This window comes from Carassius auratus, chromosome 28 (assembly GCF_003368295.1).
Source record: "Carassius auratus strain Wakin chromosome 28, ASM336829v1, whole genome shotgun sequence".
Classification (NCBI taxonomy): domain Eukaryota; kingdom Metazoa; phylum Chordata; class Actinopteri; order Cypriniformes; family Cyprinidae; genus Carassius; species Carassius auratus.
This window is the reverse complement of record NC_039270.1, coordinates 13,432,453-13,445,357: the sequence shown is the minus strand read 5'-3', so window position 1 is coordinate 13,445,357 and position 12,905 is coordinate 13,432,453. Positions and strand designations below refer to the sequence as shown.

The 12,905-nt window shown below is 36.9% G+C and overlaps 1 protein-coding gene across 1 annotated transcript in view; it reads left to right on the top strand.

Annotated features, from left to right (window-relative positions):
* Positions 1 to 9,751, top strand: part of ngfra (nerve growth factor receptor a (TNFR superfamily, member 16)) — a 35,993-nt gene extending 26,242 nt beyond the window's left edge. The window contains exon 6 of the mRNA XM_026207905.1: positions 5,066 to 9,751. Coding sequence (XP_026063690.1) covers positions 5,066 to 5,118 — 53 coding nt within the window. The 3' untranslated portion in view covers positions 5,119 to 9,751. The remainder of the gene's footprint in view (positions 1 to 5,065) is intronic.
* Positions 9,752 to 12,905: the final 3,154 nt, after the last annotated feature.

Below are 12,905 nucleotides of genomic sequence, written 5' to 3'. Positions count from 1 at the left end.
ATCATTCGTTTTTTGGAAAAAATAACAATAAAATTAATTATAATAATTCATTATTAATAATAATAATTTATATACTTTTTAGCAGGGGTGCTGCTATGCTTTCTGGGCCCCCTGAAAAGCATATTGACCTGGTTTTTAACTCCGAATGCTCATCTTACACTAGCTCGACTTCACGCATTGTGTAATCTCGTTGGAATGGTCATGTGTGGTTAGTTCTTTGTCTGTGTACTTCGGTTCAAAATAGTAGGTCAGGGCGAAAAACTAGATCTTTCTAGTGCAAAATGAGCATTTGTGATTAAAAAGTATATAAGTTTTTATTTTTATTTTAAAAACACAGATCGTTTCACTAGATAAGACCCTTATTCCTCAGCTGGGATCCTGTAGAGCCCTTTGAAGCTGCACTGAAACTGCAGTTTGGACCTTCAGCCCGTTGATCCCCATTGAAGTCCACTATATGGAGAAAAATCCTGGAATCTTTCCTCAAAAATATATTTTTCGACTGAAGAAAGAAAGTCAGGAACATCTTGGATTGATTGAATTAATTATTAGGACATTTTTACTCTGGAAGTGAACTAAGCCTTTAACTGGTGCTTTTGAGGAAGAACTAATCACTGTTTTTTCTTTGTGACTAAGGCCTGCAAATATCACAGAACAGAGAAATGAAAGATCATGATATTGGCATCAGTATAGTCTGTTTACAATGAGAGGTTAGTACATAAAACAGTTTATTAAATATTAAAATGTCAAATATCAAATGTTCCACATAACTGTGTGTGTGTATGTGCGTGTGTGTGAGAGAGAGGGAAAAAGAGAGAAAGTACTGGCCAGAGTGAATCGCTACAGATAAAAGCACCTTCTTAATGAATAAATAAATAGAAGCATTTTCATTTGCATTTATTGAAAATGGTTCTTTGAGCCAAGGGTGTTAAGTTAACCTGTCATACATACATCAGTCTGCTTTGAAAAAGAAAGAAAGAAAGAAAGAAAGAAAGAAAGAGAGAAAGAGAGAAAGAGAGAAAGAGAGAAAGAAAGAAAGAATCAGCACAGGCATTTATGAAAGAGATGATCAGACTATTCAGTTAAGACCCAATTCTTGGATTTTGGAGATGAGACTTACCACATTCTTGAGAGGGTGCAGCAGTGCATCATGGGAGCTGGGTGGTGAATAGTGATGGGTTTGGGGGGAGGAGATGCAACCTTTGCAAAGAAAGAGGAAAACAAAAACAAGAGTGTCAGGAATGTGAAGCAGACCCTTGAAACAACAGCAACATAGAGGCCCAGGATACAACAAAACACATACAGGTCACATGTGCACTGAGATAATCATAAGATTGTTTGCGTTGTGACATCACATTTAAGCATGTCCTCCCAAAGTCCCAAAGTTCTCATTACCATTCTACTTTTAAGATGTTTATTTTATTATTATTATTTATTACTGTATAATAAAGTAATTATTTACTAGAATATAATGGTAAATGAAAAAAAATATAATATATATATATATATATATATATATATATAATATATTATATATATATATCCAAGTACATTTAATTTTTTTCATATAATGAAAGTCAGTGGTAACCAAAACTGAATGGAATGAAAATTAATTAAACTATTGCCCTTTAGTTTATTTCTATGTACTTTATCTTCTCATCAACATTTGTTTGCTCCCTTTCTCTTCTCTGTCTGTCCTTCAGGATCACAGTGGCAGATTCTGTCAGTCTAAACTCACATATTCACACATGCATTCACACACATATAATGTACCAATGTCACCCAGAACGACTGTGATTTTTCCTTAAGGTTTGTCTGCCAATCCCTCATTTATTTCTGGTGTAAACACACAGGCACCAGTTGTAAACAAATTAGTGGCAAGGGTCTATATCTTCAGTCCACAGTGCCCAGAGTGTTTTGCGCTCATAGCATCTGTCTCCTAATACAGTACATATAAACATTTATTTTCATTTTAAATGATGTTTAGAAGTATTTTTAATTGATGTATCAGTGCCTTTATTTCTATACAATTAACTATGGGGTTTAAAATGTGCAAATTTAAAAGCTTTCAGAAGTTTTAAGAAACCACCGCCTCTTTAGCTGATAACATCAATGTCAGTTTCATCTTGCACTGCCAGACTTTTGTCTAATGGCATCAAGCGCCCGTTGCATGTTATTTTGCCCAAGAACCATCTAAAGGTCTGCCAAGTAAAATGAATGACAAGTAAAAACCATACATTTAAGCTTTTACAAGCCTTACTAAAAGGTTTGTCTAAAATAGTCAAACCTGCCGGAAAAGAAATAGAATCAGATTGAAGCTGCTGATTTTTAGATAGCACTTTCTAGTTTTGTGTGCAAAACACTGTAGATGGTCAGTGAACATCTGTTTAAGGCTAGAGAAATATGCACTGGCCAGACAGTGTGACAGTAAGACTGGCTCATTAGGAGCTGTTGTATGACAAATCACAGGATGACTTTAGACCTACTGGTGCGTCAGTGCCGGCATTTTTTTTTGATCTACCAACAAGCTGCCAATAAGCATCAGCTACAAATGTTTGCTGCTGCTTCTACGGAATCATTAAAACATTCAGACGACCCACATGGTGTGCCCAGAAATGTGTGCAGATGTATTTTTTTTAGCTAATAGGGCAAACTTGTTAAAGCACCCAAGAGGCCAGCAGTCAGCAGAATCAGCAGTTCCTGTCTGTACATATCTCTTCATTTTACTCTTAGTTATAGAGTCTCTGGTCTTTGTTGTCTGTTGCCGTCTATTAGAAGTGACAAATGACTTGATTAACTGGTGTAAATGTGCTGTGTCATTAGTTCAGAAGGAGGTACCAACAGACCGTAAGCAGTTAGTGCTGGTATACCAGTATTTCTTTCTCCCTTCCTCTCTGTCACTCTCTAGCAGCTCTTACTTTTCGAAGCTTTCACTATACTCTAGGGAATGAACGAATGGATGAGTGGATATCAGAGGAGATGGATGAAGGTGAAAGGGTATTTAATTTTTTTAAGGCATTCAGTCCTCTTCGATTCAGGCATGGATCCACACTTTGCTCAACATGAAGATCAGTCACGCCATCTGCCAAGGTCTGAGCGACTAATCGGGAGAGTCGGGACAATTCCCATCGGGCTGTGCCTCATTTGAGCTGGGCGAATGCTGGCAATACAGCATGAACCATAGCAAATTTCAAGCACCTTTTTTGATATCACTCTATGCTTTTCTTCCTTTCTATATAAACACATTTCAGATTCATTCTCATCCATCTGAATGCCCCATTTTCCCTTCTGTCAGTGCAGGTTTAACACTGACATTTGGAGCTTTTTTCTTCATGTAATTCCAAACCTGTATGACTTACTTTCTTCTTTGAAACAATAAAGATTTTTCAAATAAATAGAAGATACAAAAGAAAGTCAGTCACATAGGTTTGGAAGAACACGAAGGTGAACTATCCTTTTAAAGGTACATGTGCCTCACCTCTCTTTTTACATCTATTTACATTTGATACAGTTCAAGACTTTTCTGTGTAGGGAGTTTTTATTTTAAATTTAATTTGGCTTATTAAAAAAATGAGTCAAAATCTGAAACAGTCCATTGCCTTTTGTATATGTGCATATATTTGCATATAGTGTGCATAATATTGCTGAACTATATTTAACTGTGAAAGAAGCCACATTGAAAAAGTATGTTTGCTATTTACCCTACGCACATTTTCTCACACTTTCCCAGTGCTCTCGGAGTTGCTCTTGAGCGTAATGCTTGGACAGAACTACCCTCGGTAGGCCGAGAGAATGAGATTTCAAAATACCGCATCCCCCACTGAGGACACTGAAAATAGGACGCCCCTCATGGGACAAAAGACTGTAGCATTTCCGGGTTTGATAGAAAGTGTGAATAGAATATCATAAACAATCTCCAGTTTGATAGACATGCTTTTGGGTTAAGTTGTATTTAACCCCCCTGAAATCTACATTTGTTTTTACTGAGCACTACAGTAATTATTTTTGTCTTTTTATACTGCTTGTTTATAGTTTATATGGAATTAATCCTAGATTTTCTATTGAGTGGTCTTGGCATGTCTTACCTCTGTAAAAAATAAAAATACATTTAATTTTAAACAGTAGACATTTGTTTCTCCAGTGGGTGGGTATGACTACATTTGTCTCCATAGACTGCTATGATATCATTTACAAGACGGGAAAAAGTATTTTTCTGTATTACACAAATGGCACAGCTCTGTATTGCTCCAGACACAAAACGGTACCTCAGAACTAAAAGCCTACTTGCAGCATTCCGGAACTGTTTCCATGGCATCCCACAATTGACAACAGATTGAAGGGTTAGTGGGAAAATGAGGCATTTGTGTCTCAGGCTGAATGCAGTAGTGATTGCAGTTAAATGGTTAGGGCAGACAGAGAGGAACGGGATGCTCAAAGCTCCAGGGGGACTGCTCGCTGCTCTCCTCAAATCGGCTAAAAATGGAACCTGCATGTTATTTAGTGAGAAAAAGTTTTCAGTTTTTTTATTTTGACATGACATGAGGCAGTGCATTATGTTTCTCTGTAAATGATTATTTAGTACACACCAATAATAACTCTTCTAATCATTTTTCTATATTCATAACTGAAGTTGTGTGATCCATGACTAGTCGACACATAGAAAAAGTGTCAAACATTGTTAGAATAAACTGGAAGTCCCCATACTAAAATATTTTGTAATATTCAATGTTCACTTTTATATATATATGACCTAATATTTTGGATAGTTTTTTGTGTGTGTGTGTGTGTGTGTAATTAAAAAAAAAATATTGGTGTGCACTATTAATCCTGTATAGAGACATTTTATGCAGTCAATTAAGTAATTTGATACAAATCAGCACTATTTAACTATAATTTAGTTTCAGGAACAAGTGTTTCAAATGACTCCTTTGAATGAACCCCAGGATGCACTAAAATGAATGGTCAAAGACAGAGAAGAAAATGGTTTAAATTAGTAAATAATAAATTATTATAGTCACTGACATCTAACCATGAACCACTAATGTTTTCTTTCTCTTCATTCCTCTAGTGGTGAGAGTGGATGGAGGGGCTCAGCCTGACTCCCCCCCACCTCAGGCCTAACCAGTGAGGAAGAGGATGCTATGTTATCAATATAACAATGAAGAGGGGATGAGAGGTTGGAGTGAAGGAAACAAGGAAGCAGAAAGAGGAGGATGGAGGAGCCATGATGGCCATCCAGCAAGGAACGCAGAGACAAAGACCTATGATATTTTTCAACCCAGCAAGGACTTTTCATTGATGAGCCGCTTCAACAGCAACAACGGATCCACATCAGCGATCAGACTCACTGGCTTAAAATAGCTACTTCTGAATAAACGTAAGCCTTTTACCCTGGAGAAAGTTCACCATAAAAAACCACCACAAACTCTGATGAATGTTTAACATATGCTGGGATTCTCAGATGTATTAATGCGCCCTTGTGACACAAACTGTGGATGTCCCGGGCTTCATGAGAGGAAGCGAAGAGACGTTAACACAAGCTTCACGGATATCGCGCAACTTAGCAGCCGCACCATGGTTCCTCCACCTGGAGCCTTCTTCCTGATCTAATAAGGATTTCGTTTTTGCCTTATCTTTGAAGTTTTAATTGATTTTGTCTAGAACACCAAGGCCCTTTATTAAATCAGAATCATACACATTTTCAGGGGTGTGTTAAAACTTTGGAGGGGTTGTATGCAGTTAGCGCAGAACTGCCAGTCGCCATCTCGTTTCAAAGCAGCTGATCGCAGGTCAGCGTTTATGGGCAACAACTCACGACTGTGACATTTGCTGACCTTTAATAATGTAATGACTCAGATCTATACTCAGCTCGCCTTCCTTTTTCTCTCTTTCACAACCTTTTCTCTATAAAACACACACATAGCGTATCATATTCCCTGCCTTCCTCTAGTTACTGCAGTTTAGGTTTCATTGCCTAGATCTTCTCGCCTTACCTCTTCAGAAATCTGAGTCACAGTGCAAAGAGAAACCAGAACTAAAGATCTACGCACCTATTTTCATGCCATCATGCACTCCTAGAAGTAGTCTCCGTGTTCATGTCCTCCCATCAATTCTGGTTTGATAGGGATTTGGTTTGGATTTAGCTTAGCAGCACGTGTTCGTTAATGATTCCTGTAATGATTCTTTTAGTACTTTTGAGGAAACCTTATCGACCACATTAATAATTTGTCTTAACTATTTACTAAACAAAAACTATAATATTTTGCTAATATAAAGTTTCTTCAAGTTGAAAACTTAAGACTCCAAATGTGTATCTTTAACTACATATTGCCATATGAATAACCAGTAACTACATGGACTACATGAAAAAAAAAAAAAAAAAAAAAAAAAAACGATATATTTTTTTCTTAGACTCTACAATCAATGATTCTTACTGTAGCTCTTGATGAGTCATCTGTCTAGGTTTTCTTCATCTTTTGTTGCCACATTTGCTCTTTCTTTCTCACTCTTTGTCTTGGTTACATGATTCATGCTGATGCAGATTCAGATGCTATAATGTGGTTTGAATTACTCAACCATCTCAGCAGTCATGAGCTGGAAGCTGAGAGAAAGAGAGCTGGTCTAAGGATGCATCACTGACCTGGACTAAGGGGCAATAAAAAGGACCTTAACATCATTATAGAAGCTTTAGATTAAATCAGAACGGTCTAACCGAACAAACAAATTAACATACAACAAAAACAGAACAACTAAAAATAGTCTTTGCTTCCTGTTTTCTATCTATCCAATGGATATTGAACTCGTAAATAGACTTAAGGGACCTAACACAGATACTCCATAGCGCATCCACACACACACACACACACACACACACATAGTATCTAATGGACTGTCTTTCATTGCATTTCTAATGCGCGCACTGTCAGGCTCTGGAATAAACATGAGAGGCATTAGTGAGACATTCCTGTCAGGCAGGTCGTAATTACCCCAAAGCTTTCCGTTTTTCTTCCCCGCAGTCAGTTCACTCTCTCGGGGATCCGCACTGCTCGGATTCCCTTCCCTGGAGCTCTGCCTCTCCATTCAGGGACTCGCCGTCCAACTTTTCTACTCTCAGCTCCACTAATATTCCTACACTCTTAAAAATAGAGTCCAAAATATGTTGTGTGTGGAACTTGTGATGGAACTTAAGAACCATTTTGGGTTCCCCAAAGAACCTTTTAGAGTTTAGAACACTCTACATTTCTAAAGAACCTCTTTCCACTTGAGAAAACCTTTAGTGCAATGGAAAGCTTCCATGAATGGGCTCTTAATGGAGCAATTAAAGAACCTTTATTTAAAGAGTGTACATCAGTGAGTAATCTATAGGAAATCACATTTTAATACAACAACACCATGCAAAATCTATTTTAAGCAGGTAGATGTATTTTGGAACATTGCCAGTCTTTAGCTGGTTGCCCTGCCAGCTTTGTTAAAGCCAACTTGACCACCTTTAGCTGGTATGACCAGGTGGTAGCTGTTTCCTAGTGGTTTTCTGACTACCATGTGAAAAAAAAGGTACCAGCTTTAGCTGGATTTTCCAGCAGGTTCATTATTCCTGTACTCAATGCAAATTACTGACTGGTTTAAACTATTAGACTCTAATTCAGTTCCCACTTGAAGTCATGCATTACCTTAAAGTTTGATATATGAGTTGGTGGAACATCGCTGCCTCCTGCTTTTTTGGCAGGCAGGTTGTCGGCTCCATCAGCTTTTATATGGCTTTAGTAGCATGCATCTCCCCTGGAGCTGCGTTTTCCATTAAATCAGGCAGCGAAGCATATCATTGGCTTCTGGGGTTGCTCGCATGCTAGTGTTTAATGCACATCATGGGTTGAACGTTCACTCGTGGGGCATTTTCGCTGATGTTTGTCCTGATATTAGCCTACTTGAGAGAACCTGATGAGATCAAGATAAGATCTCACGGTCTGTCTGCGGGAATGCGCTGAGAACAAACTGGCTTGTGCTTATCCCATGCTTTGATTCTTAACACAGAGCAGAGAAGTTGGCAGACATAGAGACCTAGAGAGAGTTGTGATGACAATACAATCAAATTCAGAGTGATTGATGCTTCTCAGGGGGTGGTGATGTGAGTATACTATATCGAAAATATGGCTATATTTTCATAGAATGTTAAATTGATTGTTTGGCGTAATGTGTTCTGAGAATAGAAGGTGTGAGGGAGAGCCTTTTACCATGTGTTTCAGATATAAACCAGACGACATGTGCTTGTCATCTACAAGATGTCAATGCATCAATCAATCAGAAAGCATCTAAAATAACTGAAGTTAACAGGTGGATGGAGTCTTGAATCAGTTCCCTGGAATGTGCCAAAGTTGCCATACATAAAACACCTCCACATTAAAATGTCCACTTAAATGGTCATAAATCCATTTGTCAGCCAGAAAGTGTATCGGATGAAAACAAAACTTCTTTACAACATATTCACATACTAAAAAACTCCATCCTTGTCCCTCCATCTTTATTAATTTCTACTTGAGTAATTCTTTATTTTTTTATAAACAGAATTTTTTTTTTTTTTTTCAAATAGATTTATTCTTTGAGAGCAGTATTTTATAGAGACAGTTTACTTTCGTAGCACTTCAAAAAGATTGAATTTGAACACTCAAAGAGTGTCCATCACCAGAAAGTGCCTGTGGATTTTGTCAGGTGTCTTTGAGCAGTGTTCAACAAGTCTTGATTTCATGTTAAATGTTTTTGTTATCTATTTTTATTCTGTGTGTTATAAGTGTATGTGATAGTTTTTTGCCTTCGTTTTTTACCTTGTTAATCTTTAGTTATAAGTAAATGTTGATTTCAAAATAGTATGTCATTATCCAGGTTAAATACATCCAGGTGAATGTTATCTATTATTTTGTTTCTGAGAAATGCCTACACTGCAAAAAAAAATAAATAAATAAATAAATAAATAAATAAAAAAAATACAAATCCTTCTTATTTAGAATTTTTGTGTTGTTTGAAGGCAAAATATCTAAAAATCCTTGCTTGAGAATTTATGTTGAATTAAGTTTCTTACATCATTTGCATATATATGCTTAAAACGAGAATTTATGCTTAAACAGTTTACTAATTGGGTAAATTGTAAGTAGGTAAAATGTAAGTAAATAAATATATTGTCTGAAAGTGATTTTATTTTGCTTTATGAATGTTTAGAAACTTTCTTGGAAAAGAAGACAAAGAACTAATTAGGAATTAAGACTTTTTTTTTTTTTGCAGTGTAAAAACACAAATGCCGTATGTGTTATGTCCATCACATTGCGGGAATAGATTCTCAAAAAACTGAAAGTCTCATATAAATGTCACTGGTAATTTTCATCAGACCACTGCATTCACCTCACAGTGCAACCTAATTTACAAATCTTTGAGCTCTTCACCCATAAGCCTAAATATTGCCAATATTTGATACATTTTGTGTTTTACGGATATGTTGATATAAAAGGGATTGTACTTTAACTATTAGTTGAAATAGAGACTATATCACATTTAAGAGACTTGCTTTAGGATATTAGGAAGAACCTCCACATGATGCTTTATAAAATCAATTCCCCGTTCAGTCTCCAGTAGAGCTGAATGTTCTCTGTATGTAATCCATGCTGTACACTGCATTGTGTAAATTGTTTCCTGGAGTTGTTATGACAGTACACTTATGTAACAAGAAATTAAAGCATTAAAATTCTATTAAATAAAAACCAAATATGACTGCTACCAAAGTCTGTTTCCGTTATTAGCTGTTCACTATTTTCCCAACATACATGATTGTTTTTAAAAAAATAAAAATGCTTCACCTGGCAAGATTGACATGATTTTTTTGCCAATATCATGAGCAATGACTTATATAAAACATCAAATATCTAAATACTAATGGTGTAGTCAGTGAATTAGTTAGTCTGACCCTTCTCAGATTGTTCTGACTAAAGGCTGACGTCGTCTGAAGAAAACAATACCCATAATTACATTTTAGACACCCTGTTTTGATTTGTCATGTGAAGACCCTGGGAAACATGAATCAGGCACCAAACTCATGATCCATGGTTGAAGTTATTCAGTGGTTCAACCTCTATATGGTCCTTAGAGGCTTCACAACTAAGACTAGCCCCAAATCCAGACCTCGTCATTTCACATGAACCAAAACAAAGCCCTTAAGATCTGCACCCCAGTAACAACACAGGCCAAGCATCAGATTCCTTCTGTAAAATGAAGTGAAATTTGCAGTGCTGAGAATTCAAGAAGGCATGAAGAATTACGCAGCACAACTTTATTGTCCTTTTAGCAGCATGCACATTTAAAGTGTATTATTGCATTGTTCATTCAGTGTGAAGGCAACAAATAAATGGAAAGAAACTATTCCAGATGTACGTTTATTAAATTATTCACTAGTCTCTCACTTTTCTAAAACGACCTTTCACATAAAAAAATCGGCCATGTCACTTCATCTCTATGGGAAGTGAGAACTGTTTTAAATTCTGTCAGAAAACGTCTGAAAGTGGCAGAAAAGCATAAGCTACAAAATATGTTTGGACCAAGTGTTTGCCAAACCACAGAACAAAGCACATCCATGTGCTTCATTAGAACCAGCTTTTGAGCCAATGCAACGGTAACACTGTTTGCATTCACGCAGAAACCCAAAGCACACTTTTACTGATTTTTTACTGATATATATATAAAATGCACTTTCACATAAACTGTGGGCACACTATTAAAGGCAATATTATTGTTATTTAAAAAATAATAATATCTACAATATATACATTTACAAATGAATTAAATCAGACGGTGAAATGCATGTATCACTTTTATATATTCTATATACAGTATATGTGTTTATTTTTACATGTATACAAAAATACTTATAGTCCAATTAATTAGTTAATTAATATACTTGCTATTTAAAATTTTATGAAAAACAAGTATAGATGTTAGTTTTTTACATCTATAAAACTCTATAAAACAGTACAAGCCTTTATCAAAAGGTTTGTGAGAAATAAATCCAGTAAAGTATGTTCAAACTCCTGACTGTTGGTGTATGTTAGCATTTAGACACGCTTATACACCACCTACACAGCCCCATAACCACTGTGTGTGCAAAGCGCTTGAGAGAACAATGCTTGCACAAGAACCAGCGCTTTACAAAGCCTGTACATCAGAGCTTTTACCCACTGATGGTTGTCAGCAGGCTTGTAGACAGTGATGAGCAGCAGGGTGTAAGAGATAAGCTTCACTGTCACTGCCTTCACTTTCAATTAGATTAGCCAGACAAACCAACTACCACAGCAAAATGTAGTCACTAATCGAATAATTCGTCCCTTTTTTGTCCTTAACCCTCTTATACTTAGGAAGGACCATGAGTCAGCTAAAACTTGAGATTAAAAGATTAAAAGCTGTCATAAAAAGGGGCCTTAACGATGCTGAATTATATTCATTTTGGCAAGGCAAAGATTTGCAAAGTGAATAGTGACGTCATTGAATCTGTCCATAGAAACAAACACAGACAAACCACTGCCATTATTAGTGAAAGCAAGCCAAAGAGAAAGAGAAAGAGACAGAGAGAGGTGGAGATATGCAGAGAAGTGGAAAACAAATGGGTAGAAGGTGAATAAAAAAACTGGTAACACTTTATTTTGATAGTGCACTTTAGACATTCTCCTAACTATAAGTAATTTTGCAAGTACATGTCAGCTACCAGTCATTAGGGTATTGGGAGACCGTCTGCTTAAAATCTGCTAGCTCCAAGTTCCTAGTAGCTGTGGAGGATCCTCGCTGATGTAGTGCTCATGGACATGGTACTGCCTCCGGAGTTCTTGGCACCAGTCCTCGTCCCGGAATCATTTTCAGAATGTTCTCCTTCATCCCCGCTGGTCCCATCCAGCCCTCCTTCATCAGTGCCCACTCCTCAGGATCACCCCCTAGGGATCCTAGCTTAACAAGAAAACATTTTTTTTGTGGGGGGGGGGGGTCTCCCTGGTCCGCCCTGGAGGATCTTTTTGTCTCCGCCCTGTTCCTATTCTGCACCAGCCTTCAGGGGGCTGGCCGCCTCTCATTTAGTTAATCATCGTTTATCCTGATCACCTGTGTTGTATTCATCTCGTTTGCTCCTTAGTTTGCTTGTTCTTATAAGCCCTCAGTTTCTGTCAATCCTTTGTGTTGGACTTAAACTATTTTCAATGGTCCTGATGTGTTGATGTTTATTAAAAGACTCCTTTTTATTTCTACCACTTCTTGATGCACCTTTTCTACAACCAAGACCGTGTGACATTAACATTTTAACATAGCGTTTCATTAGTATAGAACACACATTTAAGGATAAGTTCATTTACCGAATAAAAATTCCCTGACACCCCCATGTCATCCAATATGTTCATGTCTTTCTTTCTTCAGTTGAAAATAAATTTGAGTAAAAAAAACATTCCAGGTTTTGCTCCATATAATGGACTGGTGGCCAACGGGTTAAAGGTCCAAATCACAGTTTGTAAACACTGGGTCGGTTTTTCTGTCTACGTCATGTACGACCTTGTGGTTACACAATGCGTAAGGTCACGCTTGTGCAAGACAACCATTTGTGCTTAAAGCACACATTTTTTTTTTAAAGAAAATTACTGATCGTTTTGCTAGAAAAGGCACTTATTCCTCAGCTGTGTTGCTACCCTTCGAAGCTGCAAAGAAACTGAGATTTGGAACTTTATCTGATTGGCTCCCATTGATGTTCACCATATGGAGAAAAATCCTGGAATGTTTTCCTCAAAAACCTTAATATAATTGTTTTTCCAATGAAGAAAGAAAGACATGAACATCTTGGATGACATGGGGGTGAGTTCAGGAATTTTTTATTCTGGAAGTGAATTACTCCTTTAATG